This window comes from Halyomorpha halys, unplaced genomic scaffold (assembly GCF_000696795.3).
Source record: "Halyomorpha halys isolate HHAL.00 unplaced genomic scaffold, Hhal_1.1 Scaffold1090.1, whole genome shotgun sequence".
NCBI lineage: Eukaryota > Metazoa > Arthropoda > Insecta > Hemiptera > Pentatomidae > Halyomorpha > Halyomorpha halys.
The window spans coordinates 210,748-230,767 of record NW_027114054.1 but is presented as its reverse complement, the minus strand read 5'-3'; the positions used below and the strand labels follow the sequence as shown (position 1 = coordinate 230,767).

The 20,020-nt window shown below is 29.4% G+C and overlaps 1 protein-coding gene across 10 annotated transcripts; it reads left to right on the top strand.

Moving 5' to 3' along the window:
* Positions 1 to 755: 755 nt before the first annotated feature.
* Positions 756 to 19,247, top strand: HDAC11 (Histone deacetylase 11). 10 transcript variants are annotated; one of them, XM_014432636.2, is made up of 10 exons: positions 756 to 860; positions 3,474 to 3,552; positions 6,807 to 7,077; positions 13,575 to 13,704; positions 14,305 to 14,415; positions 14,692 to 14,783; positions 15,448 to 15,658; positions 16,163 to 16,329; positions 17,114 to 17,222; positions 18,719 to 19,247. In XM_014432636.2, exons 3-10 carry the CDS (start codon positions 7,037 to 7,039, stop codon positions 18,875 to 18,877), a joined length of 1,020 nt encoding a protein of 339 aa, XP_014288122.1. In that variant the 5' UTR covers positions 756 to 860; positions 3,474 to 3,552; positions 6,807 to 7,036; the 3' UTR covers positions 18,878 to 19,247. The 10 variants fall into 10 exon arrangements, with proteins under 10 accessions (XP_014288122.1, XP_066907399.1, XP_014288120.1 ...); XM_014432634.2 differs by having other exon boundaries at positions 759 to 860; positions 3,431 to 3,552; XM_014432638.3 differs by having other exon boundaries at positions 804 to 860; positions 3,440 to 3,552.
* The last annotated feature ends 773 nt before the right edge of the window (positions 19,248 to 20,020 follow it).

The window sequence follows — 20,020 nt, the reverse complement described above, 5'->3', positions numbered from 1 at the left end:
CTACGAACCATAGAGGGTCTGCCCTAGTAATGTGTGTAGAATAGATCTCGCAATATGATCCCACAAAATTTCGAACTGATTTTCATAATTTTTTACTACAATAAATCTTCCATTGAGTTCAGATTTTGAAACTGGGAATTGAGTAATCGTTTTATTTTGGAACATTATGAAGAAGTCATACTCATGCAGTGTATTTTACATCGTTACCCAGTTCGAATCTGCAATTGTTTTTATTTTCTAAGCAAACTTTCAAATAAATTATGTCAAAGGGGGAGGGGATGATAGTGAATATATGGATTTTATTTTGTTTTCTGCCACGTCTAAAATTAAACGACTATTAGTACTTGGTCGACTTGTATATAAGTAATTATCCTATCATCAATATTTATTCCAGAATCCCAGACAGTTTTTCTACCCATACATCGCCCCAGACGCAGTCTTCAATCCCTGATCGGTAATCCAAGTCATTATTAATTTGATTATTTTGTTGTAATACGATGTATAATCATAAATTATGTTTAAATGCTTCTAAAGAAATAGTATTGTTCGGTATTAGTCTTATGTTTGATCAAAATATGTGTCGTCTTGTAATATATGTAAATTTACATACATATTTATGCGTTTATTTATTTACTGGACGAAATGTTTCTCTGCTTATTTACAATTTTATACTCTTAATAGTCATCCTTCTTATAAGTGAGTGTATCAAAGATTATTCAACTTACACCTCTTTGTCAGTTCTACTCTAAACATATTCTAGGAGGTTATTTGTATGTAACCTACCAACTGTTCATCTGTTTGTTTATATTTTAGTTTGGCAGAGGCAATTTTTCCATCAATTTTGGGCTGTTATTGACTATGTACGTACGTATATTAAGATTATCAAGATTTAGGATAAAATAAAAACCGAAGAGATTGCTATGATGCTGGTTTTGTTTTTTCATATCGTTTAAAACTTTCCTTTAAAACTGGATTGGTCATCTAGTTCTATGGTAATAAATAATTGACAGTATTTGTTTTGTCTGTATTTTCTGAAAATTACTTAAATAATTAGTTATTCATGCTAGAAATAGTATGCATTATAATTTTATACCATTATTATTGCTTTCATTAATAAATTTATTGTTGGTTGTTTGCTCTCCATATATATTTATTTATGATTCCCAAAACTAGTTTGGTAGTGAAAAAAACTAGTAAAACTTTAATTGTCTCTTGTTTTCTCTATTTTAACATCTCTTGTAGCAGCTTTCATTTTAGCCAATTTTTAGTTATTTTGAAATATTTAATTATTCTATGTGCCAGAAGATGAACCATTCTGTTTAGGCTTATTTGATTGGTTAGGGTATATTGGGTTGAAAAATTAATAAATATAATCAGTTGTTGTTGAATACAATATCTAAAAGTCATATTAACCTTTCTATAAAAATCACTCAAAATTAACTGGTCTTGGTAGTCTCAACATTGAAGACCATAACAGGTAATTATTGTAAAACAGATATTCGTATCTATGTATTTTTCTACTTACAACTCAATCTGACTGCCTTGGCAGTAATCTTTTGCATAATCTGTGTTACTATACATTTATACTTGTTTCCTAATTTATTATCTTAATTCAACATGTTCGGCTATAAAATAATCATAATGATACCTTCTGTCCTACACTAGTAAAACATGTCTTTTATTAATATTTTAATAGTTTTCATTACTTTAAATGTGAGTTTAACTTGAACTTAGTGCTGGAAAAACTTACCTATCATTCATTTTTTCATTATTATTTCCCAATTCACTTTGAATAAATTTATAAAACTAATTTTAAATTACTTACTACTTATTTTAATACTGAATTAGTCAACAGATGCATTGATAAGAAAGATTCTTGTTTATAGTACAAAAATAAACTTTATTTTTAGGAAATTATAGTCGAGGGTGTGGTCAGAAATATAACATTTAGTATGAGTTCAGACACTGAGTTATATCTTTTGTCAAATATATCACTCATTAAACTTGTACAGTCTGAAGAAAGGCTGTGTGTAGCTGAAGGAGTTAAGTGACTGCATCGGTGCCCAGTTTGAATTTGGACTGGGGGGGTCAACTTTTTTCATTTCTGTGGCGGTCCCACAAAATGAAAACTGGATCCCTCACCATAGTTAGAATAGGTTGGTTTTCTGTAGATGCCACCTTGTCCTAAGTTAATTGTAGTCTATTTGCCATGGAGTATTTTAATAAGAACATGGTCCGGGTTAGCCTTGAGTAAAGTAACCTCTTGGATTAGTGGGTCATATATACTCTGTCATACTTGATTCCTTAAAAGCACTTTGTGATTCATGATGGAACCATTAACCCGGAATAGGATTCTATTGAGAAAGAACATACGTTCATGCAGGTTAACATGTACAGAGTACAAAAGGATCAAATGCAGCCCTTTAGATAAAACTTTTTCCCATTGAAATGTTTTGAAACTGTAAGACTGCTATGCTAATGGTTCTTCATATTATACCATTATTCCTCTTGATTTGTCCATTTCCACAAGAATTTTATAGTGTGGTACTACTGGTGGCTACTCAGAGTTCTTTTGATGTGAGAGACTTGCCTCTATCTGAATGAATGTGAGATGGATAACCAATTGGAGTGAAAATCTTATTGAATGCACTAATAACTGTAGTGGATGACTGGTCATTACGAGGTACAAAAAAGAGGGTATTTTGAATATTCATAGATGGTTAAAAGGTACTTCCGAGACATATTAGAGGGTAAAGGTCTTTTAAAAATGATGCTGAAGTGTTCAAAGAGAGTGGTGGCTTTAATTAGGCAACTTTGTTGTTTTTAGAAAGGAGACTTGATTTCTGCACACGTTTTGCCGTAAATAGTCTGTTTTATCTCTTCAATGAAGTAAGAGAGGTTTTGAGTTTTAACCAGAGAATAGTGATGGAATAGTAATTTATCTACACCCTATACAAAGTGTTCAAAGCTACATTGTCTTTACCTGGACCATAAATTATGTCATAATTATAAGGAACTGATTCCAAATGCCGTCTGGCATATTTAATCTTTCCTTGGTGCTTAGTAATAAACATACATGAAGTAGATTTTTGGTTTGTAATTAGTTGACATTTTCGATCAGTTAAATAATGCTGCCATTTTCTACTAAAGGCTTTTATAATGGCATAAGCCCCTATCCCAACTGCAGGGTGGTATTGTTCACTCTTGAATGGATTTCTAGAAAAAAAAGCTACGGGCCTTTTGTTTTTTTCAGTAAGAATGGCAACAATTGCTACTTTTGTTAAATTAGTTTCCACACATAGCGGAATATTGTCTTTGACATTCAACATGAAAGATTTTATAATTACAGATCATAGATCAATTAAATCTTTGATCAGTATACATTCTAAGCAGAATTTATAACATTGAACTAATCTGTGAATTTTATCAGAAAATTTAGGTACCCATTTGGAATAATGTGAGAACATTTCCAGAGCTTATTGGAGAGAAGTCATGTTGCTGAGAATAGGGAATTCGACCAAGGGCATGAGTCGGTCGGGATCAGACCGAAAGGTATTGTTCTTTATAAGATAACCAAAAATATTTATTGATTTGAAATGGAAATGAGATTTTTCTTTATTTATATTAAAGTTGTATTTCCTCCTTACCTCTAGAAATTTGTTTAAGTTATAGTCATGATCTGCTTGGTCTTTACCACTTACAGTCACATTGTCCAGGTAAATTTTAGCACCTTATAAATTTTATTCAGTAGCAATTTCATTCAACTTTCACTGGAATGCAGTGACCCTATTACTGACACCCATTGGAATTTGTTCAAATTAAAAGCAACAGCAAATTTAAATGATTATAGATTCACCAAAATGTTATAAAAAGATACTGCCGTACTAAACAATTCCAGCAGTGGGAACTTTAAAACTCACTCGTACATAAAGCAACAAATTACTATAACCCTGACCTTCATTGAAAAGGATCCGTTGGGACAGTTGTTTTTTCTTTTGAGAGAGCTTCGTGAGAAATTGGCAGACATAATCTAATTAAAGCATTAATAATAATATAAGTAGGAATTATGAATGCCCTCCCTCTGGAGATTGTTTTGTACAGTGGTATCTGTAAAAGAATATTTTTTTTATTTCCCTCGAAAAAATTGAATTTTCTTCATCATCAAAGGCTGTTTTTGCACCATGTTATACCAAGTTGCTCAAAATTTCTGGGTTTGAGTGCATTGAGTATTGAATATTGAATATAACTAAAAATATTTTACAAAAATAAAAATAATAGGGACAGAAAAATAGTTTACAAAAAATACAGATAAAAACACATACAGGCAATATTCAAAATGGTAAATGCTGTTTCCTCATAGTGTTTCTAAAGCTGTACAAAAAAAAAAACAGTCTAGTTTACAGCTTTTGTGAAATGAAGATCGTAGTGGTGTTTCTCATATACATTGAGTAAACTCAAAGTTCGAATTAAAAATATTTAATTAGTCTTTTTACATTTCTTTTTCCTATGTAAAATTACAGGAATCTTAGGACACTCCTGAATGTAACTATCCCCTCCAGCATACAGTTACTCACTAGATTTTGGAAGTAACCTTATGACAGTAACATTCTTGAGTTTTTATTTTTAATTATTTTTTTGTTGCTGACTGAAAAAACCCAATTTGCTTTAAACACTTCTAAAACTACTCAATTTTTAAGCAGCAACATCCCATTATTATTGTCTCTGAGAAATGAGCCATTTCCTCAATAATCAACATTAAAGTCAAGAAATATGAATAAAAAATGTTTTCACCCTCCTACAATCTAGCCTAAAACATTGGAAAAATAAACAGTAAAACAGTTGTATAAGTCAGACTTGGCTAAATTTAGTTTTGTTGGTGGTATTTAGGAGAGGATGATTGATATTTTTAATATAAATCCTTCTGGTTTACTAACCTTTATTTATGTGTCTCCTGTTGTATTTTATTTCTGGGTGTAACCCCAACCAACCTCTCCTGTATTCCATGATTAATAAACTTTGATAATCATAATGAGGGAACCAACAACCATTTTTCCCTGTAAATGATTCCATATAAGTGCATGAGTGATCAATAGTTTTTATTTTCTTAAGAGTGTTTCTGTTTACCTTTGTATCTTCTTTTTGTGTTTTTCCTATTTCTACATTAACCTCTACTGCATTTTCATTATCTGTAAATTTAGGTTGCGCATTTATCATTATTTATTTATTTATTTTTTTGCAAAGCTTTGATTGATTGTTATGGGAACAACTTTATGGTGTGCAACCTTTCCTTCAAATGTTAGCAGGATCAAGGATAGCTCAACTGTCCTTATCTAGCCCAACTGATAAGCTGCTATGTTCTTCAAGGAATAGATAGAAATTATCATAACTTTTCCTTGTAATGTTATCAATAAGCATGCTTACTTTATTTTTCTTCATAAGGAAAGCTATAATCGTTGTAATATTTCACTTGTCCATTAAAGAATTATAATCATGAGGAAGTTATGCATCTTAGGTATTGAATTCCTAAACTTATAACTGATTTGGCTGATGGTATAGGTTGGCTTGTTGTACTTTTGCTCCAAAGTCTTCAAAAAGGCAGTTTATGCAAAATTTGATTCACAAGATAATGGTTATTTCAGTTTTTTTTTTTTAGTGTACTTCCTATTTGCTGAATTTAGGTTATTCCTTGGATGATGAAACTTCTCTTTGCAAGTAATCATTATTTAATTATAATTTTGTTATTAACATTATTAATGCTGTCTGACATTTAAAAGTTTATTACACATACTAACATTATTGATCAGATATGTTTTTTTAACCCATAGGCTTTTGTTTTCATGAGGAAATGTTAGAATTTTATATTTAAGTTTAACTAAGTAGGTCATTGATTATATGCTGATCGGAGTAAAAGTCTGTTCATATATTCGAATATTAGAAATAGTAGGTGATAAAAAAAAAACATCCAAAATTCAATATATAAAGCTTATAATTAACTAAATATGTATAACAATAATAAATAAATTTATATCTATCAAATTTAATTGATTTCTATGTATCATTCATCAAAAAGTTTTTTCTCCTGGAAAGTAAAAATTATCTTCTTCTTCAAACTTCCCATTCAAATGGGCAAGTCTGGGAATGACAAAATAAATTCAACGGTACTCTCGAGATCCTCCAGGTTGCCATGCTGCTTGGTCACTAAGTCAGTAGGTTCAGGCCATCTCTGCTTCCGTTTTTCCTCCATTAGGACACATGTTTGGAGAACGTGCTCGGATGTCTGTCCTTCACACAGAGGGCTAGGACCGATTTTGAATTTTTTATAGAGGTGAACATTGAGCCGGTTATGTCCAGTTCTCATGTGAAATATCAGGACTTGCTCTTTTCTGGAAAGTTGGTAATATGGATCCTGCGGTTTGAAGTCTGGTTGCTCATCGTTACACCTCTGCTGAACCGATGCTTTGTTAATGGTTTCAACTTCCTCTAGTCTCTGTGCGGTGATTGGAGGCAATTTGGAACCTTCTTTCACTAGCATATCAGCCAGTTCATTTCCCTGTTGCTCTAACTCAGTAGCAAGCAAAGTCAGCCCTGCTTTCCACCTGGACTTACAGTTTAAAAGAACTGAGGTTACGTTTGTCAGAAATACCATTTTGGATTTCTAACTTATTCTTGATATTTTCTTCACATATTCCTGTAAAATTCTTCAAAGAGGCAGATTATGAGATATAGACCATACATTTTTAAGTTATTCCCAGAAATCAACAAGCATAACTAATAAAATTTATAACAATTGTAAATACAATTTTCAGGTAAGGCATGTCTTTAAAGGGACCTGGTGAATCATTTATACTCTCAAAATCAGTTGCTATCTTGATGACAGTAAACTTTTAGAGACAGTGAGGTTAGAATGTGATTCCTGCCAACTACTACTCATGTTTAGTAGGTACTAAGTGGATTCTGTGTAGGAAATAACTCCCTTCCAGAAATACCTCATGGGTCCCAAAAGTCGAACCTGTGTTTCTATACTGCTTTGATTGTAATGATACTAATAGACAGCACTTCTATCAGATCATTCTATTGGTAATACTGGTTTTTGTTATGTTAAAAAAAGAATATCATGTTTTAATTTGTTAATTATCTTCTAATTTTTTATGTTACAAGTTTCAAGTTTTCCTATAAGAACCGAAATGAAGATGTTTCATTATTTATTAAAAAAATTGGTTAAGTCGGAGAAAATGATTATGTCTTGGGGGTCTGATAAGAGCATGATGTAATAATCAGAACTCTGAATTTCTGCTTGTATGTTTTATGGTACTTGAAAATTATGTTCCAATGAAATAAAACTCCACTTATCTTCACTAAATAAAGAAAGTGATTCTTCTGGAAAAGCTAAATTTGAACAGTCAAGCTCTGATTAAAGTTCTTTGGTAACCTCTTAATTTTTCTTTTAAATTCTTTGGGATGGATACAATCAATACCCACGAAGTCAACATTTTTTTTTTTTACTGGAGGCCTCTTATAAGCTGAAATATTGAATCACCCTAGCAGCAAGCTTTTCATTATTAACTGGTACATAGGTCTGTCCACTATTCACTGAATTAATTTAAGGAGTTTTTTTCTGCTTTATAAAACAGGTTTCTATTTTACTTAGTTAGATAAGTGAGATGAACAGGTTGTACATTTTTAAAAATTTATGAATATTTCTATTGGATACCACATACAGTGGCAATTCTCTGTATTTTTCTGATGATAACTTATGATTAAACATGGGCTCTAATAATATAAAATCATATATACATATCATATACAAGATGAGATTCCCTAAACAATCATAAAACTTAAATCATTATATATTCTAAACATTTTTTATCAAATATCCAGCTATGTAAAAGAACATTTGATTTTTATAAAAGTCATATTTTTAAATCTATAATTAGTGATATAAGCATAATATAGGGTCCTGAATTGAATTAAATAACAGTTTAAATTTTTGATATTGATAAGATTACATACTAGATCATGTGTTGGAATTGCCAATTAATGCTATATATAATAAGCTCAAATAACATTGTCTAAATCAGAGTTGTCCAATTTACACGGTGTACCTTACCTCTTGGGCCAAAATTAAACAAAGTTGTGGGCCATATAATAATTATATACTTTAAAGTATCAATAAATTAGTGTGTTTGGAAAATGTACTAATAAAACCAAAAGTAGTAATATTTCTTTAAATTAGCCAAGTATTTGTTATAATTAAACAAGGAAAATATTCAGACAAAATATTTTTATCATTTATCAATCGATGCAAACATTACAATGAAAATCAAAATATATATTGTGAACATTATGGTCGACCAGCTGCGTTTACCAACAAATTTTTATCCACCTCTAATTCCATTGTAGCAGACCTCCTGAGATGAAGTAAAGACACATCAGAAAGTTTTATTTCAGTTTTTTATAAACTTCATCGAGGAAAACTCACTATGTGTTTCTGAATATTGATGATATTTTTTGTCCTAAATTTCGCAAGTTTGGGAATTTCTGTTTAAGAAACAAGTTGAAAAATCATGAGTGTATTCTTTCCTGTTCATTAAAAAACATGTCAGCTTACACATCACATAATTCAAATTGTAGGTTAGATTATTGTTGATCTTTGGTTGTAGCTCCAAGGTGATGATTACATAGCATTAGACTACTTTTGAGACTTCATTTCCTCAAATCTGGTATTTAACTCCTTAATTATTCCTTTGTGATTTAGGAACTGCAGCTTGAAAAATCGTTTTCTTTGAAACTGAATCTAACCGTACACAGCTTGGAAAGCGTATTAAGTTTTTTTTTTCCTAAATGGGTTTGAACACTGTTAGCTTATTATGAAACCCATTAATGATATCAGCCTATAAAATAAACTATAAATCACTACATTATTTTAACTAACTTATAAACCAGCATATTTGGTATAAGTTTGTTTGTATTAAATTATTAAATGTCTTTCAAAAAGGAGATTCAAAGTAATTTTTTTTTTCTAATAAGCTATGCAGGCTATAAAGTGGACAACCCTGGTCTGAATCATTGATTTTTAATATACTAACTTCATCAAAACATCTTTCTTTGTTATTAATTCTTATTCTTTGGCATTTTTATGCCTGATTGAAAAAATTAGTTTAAGTTTTAAAACCTGCCATTGCCGGTCCAAAGCCCGGATGAGAAAAGGTGATGGAAAACTTTCAAAGAAGAATGGTATTAGTGTTAATTGGTTTTGCAAAACCATCCAACTTTTGTTTATGTAATAATTGGAGATATTTTTTTTACTAGCTGATTTCATGTTAATACATTAATTTTAAAATCAAAATGTCCAAGGAAAAAAAAATAATTATCATATCTCTAGGTAATCAAAAATCACATACCTGTGATTGATGTGATTCTGTGATTATTTCTTATTCTAATTTTTTCTTAGACTTAGATTCGTGTTTCAGCTTAAGGAAGGCAAATGAGTTAATTAAATGAAGAATTGGATAAATGAGTTAGTTAAATGAAAAACTGATAAAAATATAAAGACTTTTCTGAACTTAGACATGACTAACAGCCTACAGTTTATTATTATCAGCATGAGGGCCGCCCGTAGCTCAATGGTTAAGACACCGTCTTACCAATTTGATGTCTATTGGCAGTGCCGGTTTGAATCTGGCCTGGGGCGTTGACTTTTTTCATTGAGTGGCGGTCCCACAAAATGAAAAACTTTGACCCTCAACCATGGTAAGGCAGTATAGGACTCCAATGGGGAGTCTTGGCCGGGAAAAAAAATATTAATTATCAGCATGGCAACATGTTTTAATAGTAAGCACTATTATGACTCATGAATCAGCAATATGGTTACTAAAAATAAAAATTATGGATAAAATTGTGATTATTCATCATATATATACTTCTAATCAGAAATGTAATTTATGGAATGTTCTGACTGGAGTAAAATGGAAAGAAATATGTATTAGTTTGAATTGAGGAAGTACTGATAGGTTTAAGTAATTTTTGTTTTATAAAAGTTTATTTTTAATTGGCTTTGTTGTAAAAATTGCTTAATTTGTCTCTGTCGATCTGTGTAGTGTATATTAATTTAGTTTTTAACCTATTTAGTTATTTTGCCTTTTTAGTAATAGTTTAATTTATCTGTTTCTTTTAATCCTCTGATGTAAATCACTTCCTGCCTGATTATAATAAATGAATTATCAAGATGAACATTACTTTTAAGCCTTAGAGCTTAATAATAATAAAAAAATAATCTATTGCTACCTATTGCCTTTGGAGAAAATGTAGTTATTAAGTACAAATGACAACTATAGAAGTCCACCATTTACTATGGATATTTGTCAAAAAACAACCCAATTTCATCCTACAACAATGTAATATTGTCAAACTTATGAAGATTTATGAAAGTAAATATTTTTTTTTTTTTTATATTTATTGATATTTACAAGTATATTAAAATATATTCAACCATTAAATTTGATGCTAGTTATACAATGGCATGATAGGTGGAGAATCTACACATTGATAGAACTCCAATAACATTTCTAGAGGAGAAGATCTTGATGCCATCTTCTGTTCAGATACGTATGAGGATTATCAGGTAATGAAGGAGAAGCCAAGTTAAAAACAAGTGGGTTTGGGTAGTTAGGAGGTTTATCATGGAAATATTGGTATCTGGTTCTGGCCAAATTGGCAACATATGGAACATTGAGGTCCTGCTTGATTATTTGATTTGTGACAAAGTAAGGAGCATGAAAGATTTTGGTCTGTAAGGATTTGATACAAGAGGAATTTGATGGTTTAGTGGAGCATCAAAGCTTAACTCCCTAAGTCCAGATAGGCCTTATTATAGTCATAAAAATGAGTCTTTTGTAATTAGTTGGAAGTTAAGACCGTTTGTCTTGCAAGCGTTGCAATAGTGGAAGAGCAGGTTCCTGTTTATTTAGTCTTATATAAGGATTTTGAGAGGGGGGGGATATTATTAAAGGATACTGCAGTTATAAGGAAGGGTAAATGTGATTTATTTTAATCCTCCAATTTTGGTACCATTCTTCAAGGATGATGATGCATGATTGGAGGGTTTGGGATACTATTAATCACAGATAATAGACATTTGTCATCACCATACTGGTGAGGAGAGTGTTGGGAAGGGTTGGGATGTCAGCTGTAAAAACTATAAAATATAGGACCAAGGATACAGCATTGAGGTACACCAAAAGTCTGATGAAAGAGGGATAAATAAGCGCTGTTGTGGATTATGTAGGGGGTAGGATTTTATTTTTTATTTGATAGAGATAGCTGAGACTCTAAAGATATCATAAGAAACGTGTTGGACATATTATGAATGCAAAAGCTCTATACAAAGTGGGTACCGCGCGAGCTCACAATCCACAAAAAACAACAACTAATTGATTATTCTGAGCAGTGTTTCGAGCTGTTCTATCGTAATAAACCCGAAATTTTGCGTCGATAAGTGACAATGGATGAAACATGGCTCCATCGTTTCACACCGGAGTCCCATCGACAGTCAGACGGGTGGAATACACGTTATGAACCAACTCCAAAACGTGGAAAGACGCAATAGTCGGCTGACAAGGTTATGGCATCAGTATTTTGGGGTGCGTATGGTATAATATTCCTCAGCTATCTTGAAAAGGTAAAAACCATCAACAGAGACTATTACATAGCGTTATTGGAGCGTTTGAAGAACGAAATCGCGGAAAAAACGGCCCCATTTGTAGAAGAAAGTGCTGTTTCATCAAGACAATGCACCGTGTCACAAATCAAAGAAACGGTGGCTAACTTTCATGAGTTGGGCCTTGAATTGCTTCCGCATCCACCATATTCTCCAATCTGCCCCCCAGCGACTTTTTCCTGTCCTCAGACCTCAAGTGAATGCTCGCTGGAAAGAAATTTAGCGGCAATGAAGAGGTAATCACCGAAATTGAGGTTAAAGACAAATCATACTATAAAAATGTTACTAAAAAATTGTATGACCGCTATAATCGTTGTATCGCCCTCGAAGGCAACTTATATTAAATAATAAAAATCAAATTTTATAAAAAAATTAAGAAAAAATGTTTTCTATGTTAGCCCAACTGTTATTACTAGCTAGGTATAGCTATATCTCACAAATCTATTTTACAAACTAATTGTCCGACAGCGGTCAAATTTATATACCTAGCCTTTGAAGGCTAGGGCTAACTAAAAATCATTTGGATTTAATACTAGTAGTGCCATGTATGTGTCAGCCTGCCTTATAAATGTTACAAAAACGTAGCTATTTATTAGATGTGACATTATTTCCTATATGAAATTTAACTTATGAAAAATTATGAGGTTTAAAGTAAATGAATATGGGACAGTGGTCCCGAAACGTTGTACTATAATATGATAATTTTATATAAATTACATTCAATTGGTAGTTCATTAACCTCAAAAAAATTTTATGAATTGACTTACCAGACTTCCTAAAGAGAAAACCTAGAGTAGCTATTTATTGATTTGTAGCTTAGTAGTTTTTAGGTTAAAGAAGTGCTTGATTTAAGAAATCTACTAATATCTATTTTGTATGTCTTGTTTCTCTCAGAGATTGAAGAAAGGAGAAAGTTATTATATAATGAGTTGTACATGACCATTTATCAATGCTGTGTGATGTAAAATATAGATTCATAGCATACTATATATAGATTTAAAGATAATACAAGTTCAAAATTTGGTTACATTGCCTATACATTTGCTGATGTTAAAAAAAGTTGTAAAATTGCACCACATTGGTTTATCAAATTTTAAATGTTACCAAATTTATGTTTTTTTTTATTCTTTTATGAGGTTGTTTTGTTAGCTTAGTTTCAATGATCAAGGAATTGAAACATTGTCCTTAAAATGAAACATATGTATTCATTATATAATTTTTAATATATTTTGTATTAATCTTGAATGCTACCCTGACCATCTCTTTGAATTCAAAATTGATACCTAATTAATAGAGAATAATAAAGATATAATTAACAAGGTTCTTTTTATTTATAACATGTTTCTTTTAAAGATTAAATGGGAAATAAACAATGACTTTGTTTACCTACCTTGGTTTTAAAAATACTTAATATTAGTTTAAAAAACTGAAATGATTAATAGTTGTAGATTAATGAAAATTAGGTTATTTTAGTCTTTTTTTTTTTTTACTTTAGTTAACTCACTTTGATGTAATGAATTTCTTATATCAGCTGAAGTTTAATTTAAAATTATATGTAATTATTATCTATTTTAGAATAAAGATTACTAAAGAAGTATAATGTAAATCTAATGTTCAATATTTTCAAGTCTTAGACCTATTTTAAACAGTTCCTGCTGTTTTTGTTGAGTAAAATATGATTGACTTGAGAAGAATTAAATAAAAAAAGTAAAATAATAGATTTTTCTAGTGCTTTTCTTTAAATTGTGTTTACTTCCTTCTTAATATTTAAATTAAACCTTTTAATATTTATTTATGAAGTTTTTAATGATCCCATCACTATTATGAGGTTTGTCGTGGAATTGCTATTCATGTTTAGGTGTGATAGTGAATCATGTGAGGAGCAACAGAAGTGGCCTATAGTTTATTCAAAATCTTATAACGTACATTTTTGTGGTGTTGAGAAATTACACCCCTTTGATGCTGCTAAATGGGAAAATATTTACAAAGTAAGATATGTATACAATTTGTCCTATTAGCTTAAAATAATTTATTTATTTAATGCAAATATTTCATTTTACTAAATAATATTTCATATGCCAGCCTGAATTATTTATTTTAAAATCTTAAGCCCTTTAATTACTGTTACTTGCTGAATATTCCTTAGGAACAAGAATAATTCATAATTAAGCTAATTGAATTCTTAACAAAACTAAAGCAAATAACTGAACATTAGTTGAATAAAACAGCAGATAATAAGATGTTAACTTTAGCTTTATGTTTTGTTTTTGTTGGAAGGAAATGTAGTCGTATAGGTAATTGACACTTTTTCTATTCATTCAATTTGTTTTTATTGTTATGTTTATTTCCACAAATGATTCTAATCATTTGTTATCTTATTTTGCTACATCCTTGTTCTCACTGATTTTAAGCCTCATTGGTCATTAAAACTTGAAAACTTTCTTCTGTTAAGAATTTTAATTTTACTTAATATTTTTGGCAATTCCAATGAATGTTTTGTATCAAGCTGCATAATCACATTAATGATTGTTTTTGTATGATAAATGTGTTCAAGGTTTAATTATATAAAACTTAGTTTTTATTTACAGCGCTTAAAAGAATTAATTTCATTAAATGACAATGAGATCTTTTTACCTGAAGAAGCTACTATACAAGATTTGCTGCTAGTGCACACTCAAAGATATCTTAATAGTTTAAAGGTAATAATGTCCATATTTATAGTTCACCTTTATTGTAATCTTTTGAGCTTTTTATGTGCTCTGTGGGCATAGTAATTGCATTGAACTGAAAAAATTTATTATCAGATTGTTTGAATATGTCATGCATTATTTTAAATAGAAGCTTAGTACTCTAATAAAGTTACTTTACTTTTGATGTTTTGTTAACATTAGGTTCAATTTAAATTAAGGTAATAGCACTTGTGATCTTACTTACTATAAACAAGTATTTAATTTTTCATCATGCTTAATTTTTAGTGGGGATGGAATGTTGCCAGTATAGCTGAGATTCCATTGTTGGCATTCCTTCCAAATATATTTATTCAAAGATGTTATTTACGACCTATGAGGTAAGCTGTATTTTATTTAAGTTTTAAAATTACTTAACAAAAGAAAACTAAATGCTATGAAGTATCAATTTCTTGAAAAATTGGAAAAAATTAAGGATTTTCATTTATCAATGAAGTGGTAAAGATTTTTAAATACTGGTTAAATTTTCAGTTATTTGACTTTTTTTGATTTAGTCAACATTATGTTTTTTTTGATTCTTTAATGACTTTTTTCTTATTATTAAAAGTATTTTATTTAAACATTAATCTATAATTTCTTCTGATCAACTGTTTTGTCATCCAGGAATATTCACATTAAAATTTAATTTTGTATTATCTATTGGTTCAGCTCACTATTATCTATTTAGAATATGGTTTTCAGAATGGCTTGGGGTTTTATAAAATTGCATTGAAACATCAGACAGAAATACAAGAGCAAGAGCTTAACTGTTTCAAAATACCATCCAAATTTAAAATTAGGTTTTAAGTAAATAATTAAAGTGAAATGGTTCTAATTTTGCTACTTAGTTTATATAATTTGTTTGCCGACATAGGAAAGTATGTAAAAATTGTATTAAAAATAATCCCTTTGTCAGAATTTTGCTTTTAGTGAAATATTAACTTAAGTGGACATAATCTAATATGAAAATTCATTTTGTTCAGTTATTATATTTTATTTTATTAGATATCAAACTCGGGGAAGTATGATGGCTGGTCAGCTTGCTGTAGATAGAGGATGGGCTATAAATATCGGTGGTGGATTCCATCATTGCGGAAAAGACCGAGGTGGTGGCTTCTGTCCTTATGCAGACATAACTCTCATGATTGAAAGCTTATTTAAATCTCGTCCAAATGAAGTAAAAAAAATCATGATAGTAGACCTGGATGCACATCAGGTATATTTTACTTGTTCAATCTATATTTACCCCTTAAAACGCTATCAATACGACTTCCTTTTAATGTTTTGAATTAAAACACCAATTGATATATTTTTGATGATCTTGATTATTTTTATGGTTGGTGAGCTAAATTGTGTTTAATGGTTTTACTGTAATTTTATTGATTATTGTTGAGATATGATTATCTAAAAGTTAATATTAAAAGTATAATAATAGTTGATATTTAATCTTTCATTATTCACATACTGAATTTGGAAGTAGTTTTTATCATTTATGTTTTTAAGGATTAAAAAGATAAAATTCATCACCATTACCAGGTCATTATTTATTCCTTCATGATTAAACTTAACTTCACCCTCTAATATTAATCTAAATCAGTTGATTATTCAAATAAAATATTTGAACAATTATAAGCTATTAAAGTATCATGAAGTAATTGTCCAATTTTATTAAATAATAATTGTAATGTTCACCACATTATTAATAGTTTTATATTTTCAGGGTAATGGTTATGAAAGAGACTTTCTTGGAAACTCAAAAGTGTTTATAATGGATGTTTATAACAGCAGAATTTATCCTCAAGATACTGAAGCTAAAAAGGCTATCCATTGTAAAATTGAATTACACTATTACACTCAAGATGCTGAATATCTTGATAAAGTTGAAAGGTATACAATAGCACAATTTATTGCTTAGCATGAAATGCATTAATTTTGATATTTTACAACTATATTAAAATTTTAACCTGTCCGCTCGGCTGTGCTTAAGTTAATCTAAAGTTACCACGTAATCTTATCTATTCTTACCACACTAGTCTGTTCAGAAATCTCACTCTATAGGAACAATACTTAAAAATGATTTATGAAATATTTAATTGAATGACTTGGGGCAAGAATGATATAAACCACAAGTTTGACGACTATTATAATTTTGTGCAAAATGTGTCTTTATTTCTACACAAAGATATTTATAGTGTTATCTTGTTTAATATCATAATTCCAACATATTTACCTACAATACTGTGAAATGTATAATATATTAAAGATTAAATAAGAATTGTAACTTTTTTCCAAACTGCTCCATTAAACAATTTGCATTATGTGGCTTATCATATACTTCCCCCAAGCTCTTCAATTGAATAACGAATTTTCTCATTAACCCTCCAGTGGTCTCTGGTTGTAAACAAATATGCTCATGGCACATCTAAGTGATACCTGAGAAAAAAAATCTGAAATAAAGCCTTTTTGTATTTCATATGGTATGCTCTTTTATCAGTGTTTTTGACAACTATTTAAGAAAAAGAGTACTTGCTTACTAAAAATAAATTGAATTTTTTCAAGGAACATTTATTTAGGGAAAAATACTAATTATTTATAATTATATAGAAATAATATAATTTCTTTTATATGAATTTAATTATTACATAATTCTTAATTATTGACTATTGGACAGTTGTTTAGAGCGCTCGCTACGTGCTTTTCATCCTGATTTACTCGTCTACAATGCTGGTACTGATATATTAGAAGGTGATACTTTAGGCAGACTTTCTATCACTCCACAGGTATTATTTTAATTTGTATCTTTAAATACTTAATAAAGCATCAACTCTAGAACTGAAATTCACTTTTGACTTAATCTTTATCTGATTTTTTTTTTAATATTTAAAGCTTTTTCAAAAATGTAAATTACTATTTTATATTTACAGTTGATAACAGTTATGGGATTTTCTGATGAAAAAAATGTTATTATTTTTTATTATTAAATAGTTCGAGATAGAAGAAATATTATTATTGCCTCACCGACTAACTTCAGTCCTCCATAGTTTATTTTACAAAGTAAAATTTAAAATTAACTAAGTCATATAAAATAATAATCCGATGTTATTATTTAAAGGGCCAATTAAGAAGCACAATAAGTGATCTACATAATGAAACTGAATATTTTAACTGTAATTAAGTTTGCTATACTTGGTACTAGGTTGGGACCTAATGGAGGAGTCTATGTGGTTTTTTGGCTAAAACATTTAGAGAGTCCTGATAAAGATACATCCAAATTTGGAACATTGTTGTACTTCTACTGAATATTGTCCTCTAACAGAATATTATGATGTATTGGTATTGCCAACCCCTGGTGGCTACCAAAGTCACTGCCGCGTAGTAAGGTGTGAGTATCAAGATTAATTTCTCGTGACCGCCAAGAAATAAATATTAACTGTGCCAGATGGGAATCAAAACCAAAATGTTCCAAACCAGGCTCTGGGATCTATACCCCAACCCACAAATCCCTGATATTATGATGTAGATGTCTTATTTTTGAAATTAAACTTATTCATTTATTTCATTAAACTTATGATTAAAATGTTTCAATAAATAACTGTAAAAGAAGAAAACATTGTAAGTATTAAATTAAATATTAACTTAAACTAATGATTTTATTGAATGTCATTTTCATAGTTCATTTATAATAATTATGAAGAAAACCATTATTGTTTCCATGTTTTTTTTTTTTTTTTTTGAGAAAAATATGTTAATGAAAAATGTATCCATTGCTTATTTATTTTATTTTTAATTTAGAATAATATAGTTTAATTTTTATTTTCAATCTCTCAGTACAATGTTCCTTCACCATTTTCATTTCATCCTTTTCTCCATGTTGCTTGGAGAAATCATTGATCAGTTTCTTTGCATGTTATGTTAAAAAAAACAACAACAAGCAATTGATAATTCTCTGATGGCATAATGTTGTTATAATGTAAATAAAATGATTGATATTTGTTCAATGATTTTAAATTTGTTTTCACTGTTTTGTTTTTCTGATCACTATTTTTTATTTTTTTCACCATATTATAAATTGATTTTATCCTGTAATAGGTTTTATACACATTAATTGCTTGGCTGGTTTGTACTTACTGAATAGAATTATTATCTTTTGTAATAAAAAACAGTTCAATAAATAGAATCTAATTTTCTAAAATAGTTCTGTTCTCATGGAAAATTATTATTTTTATATTAATAGTGATTTTTTTTTTTTTTTTTTTTTTTTTTTTTTATTCTTTAGGGTGTCATTCGACGTGATGAGTTGGTATTTATGAAGGCAAGGGAAAGAAGAGTTCCTATTGTTATGTTAACTAGTGGTGGATATACAAAGCAAAGTGCCCTTGTTATTGCAGAATCAATTGCAAATTTACATGGTTTAGGTCTTATTAGCAAAAATTAAAGATTTGTTATTTTATTATAAAAATTAGATAGATATTAAATGTTTTATATTGCTCAACAAACAATTTAGTTCGATCTATAATTGTATAATGGAGGATTTGATATCTTTTATGAAAATGAAGTACCCTATTATGTTTAGGTGTTATTATTCAAGCAATAGCAATTATAAGCATTAATCAGTAATCTATGTTATTGTTTTGTATAATAGTAGTACTGAGCATGATTATAACATATTAAGGATTCTCTACTTGATTAAAGTAACCAAGTTCTATAGAATTAAAGAGATTTCGTATTTGAAGACAATTGTTAACAATTAAAAACAACAAAATGTTTTAAAGGCTTTATCAATAAATGTTATCCTGTAACTGTTACTTAAAGTTTTTAAAATGATTTCTACCCTACAAATTTACTAATTTTTAACACTTAAAATTTGTATCTTTCAAGTAATATTTCATGTTCTATGATTGAAAAAGCTTCTAGAAAAATAATCCATTACCACATCCATTATTAGAAGGAAAATTCTAAAAATACCTATTAAAAAAAACTAACAAGTAAAAATTTCAAGGTCATTGATTTGGGAATGGTCATTTGGTAGTTAGGCCTAAATTCATACATGTAGATTAAATAAAAATCTAAAAATAAAAAAGTTTTTAACTATTTAATGTCCGACATTTCACCCCACTTTGCAGGGTTAATTAATGACAAACAAGCTAAAAAACTAGTGATTGATAAGGAAAAGATTGACAACGCAATAATACATTGTATATTTTTGTACTACACCTTGTATATTACATCTCCCATGAGTGCTAGCATAGAAAAGCTACAGACTATTACTGTCTTATATCAAGTAATCTGGGTGTAAAAATGTTGCATTTTCCATAATAAACCAACTCCTTCAATTGTCAAACTGATTATTTCTCAGAGTAATGGTATGTCTAGGGTTATAGATTATTTGGATTCCCACACTTCAATCCAAATCTATATCCCCTTTTACTAAATAAATAATTTAAAAATTGGATTATAAAATATAATATTAATAATAATGTGAACCGCTACAACCCATTAAGGGTCAGGGGTTCAGTACTGTGTTTAGAACAACAGGTATACAAGAAAGTGATATTTTCAAGATCACTCTAAACCGCCA

Coding starts and splice junctions, on each gene's coding strand:
- HDAC11 (XM_014432636.2), top strand. CDS start 7,037: ATGATACTAATAGACAGCACTTCTATCAGATCATTCTATTG. Junction 14,784..15,447: donor TGTTATTTACGACCTATGAG/GTAAGCTGTATT, acceptor TTATTTTATTAG/ATATCAAACTCGGGGAAGTA. Junction 17,223..18,718: donor GACTTTCTATCACTCCACAG/GTATTATTTTAA, acceptor TTTATTCTTTAG/GGTGTCATTCGACGTGATGA.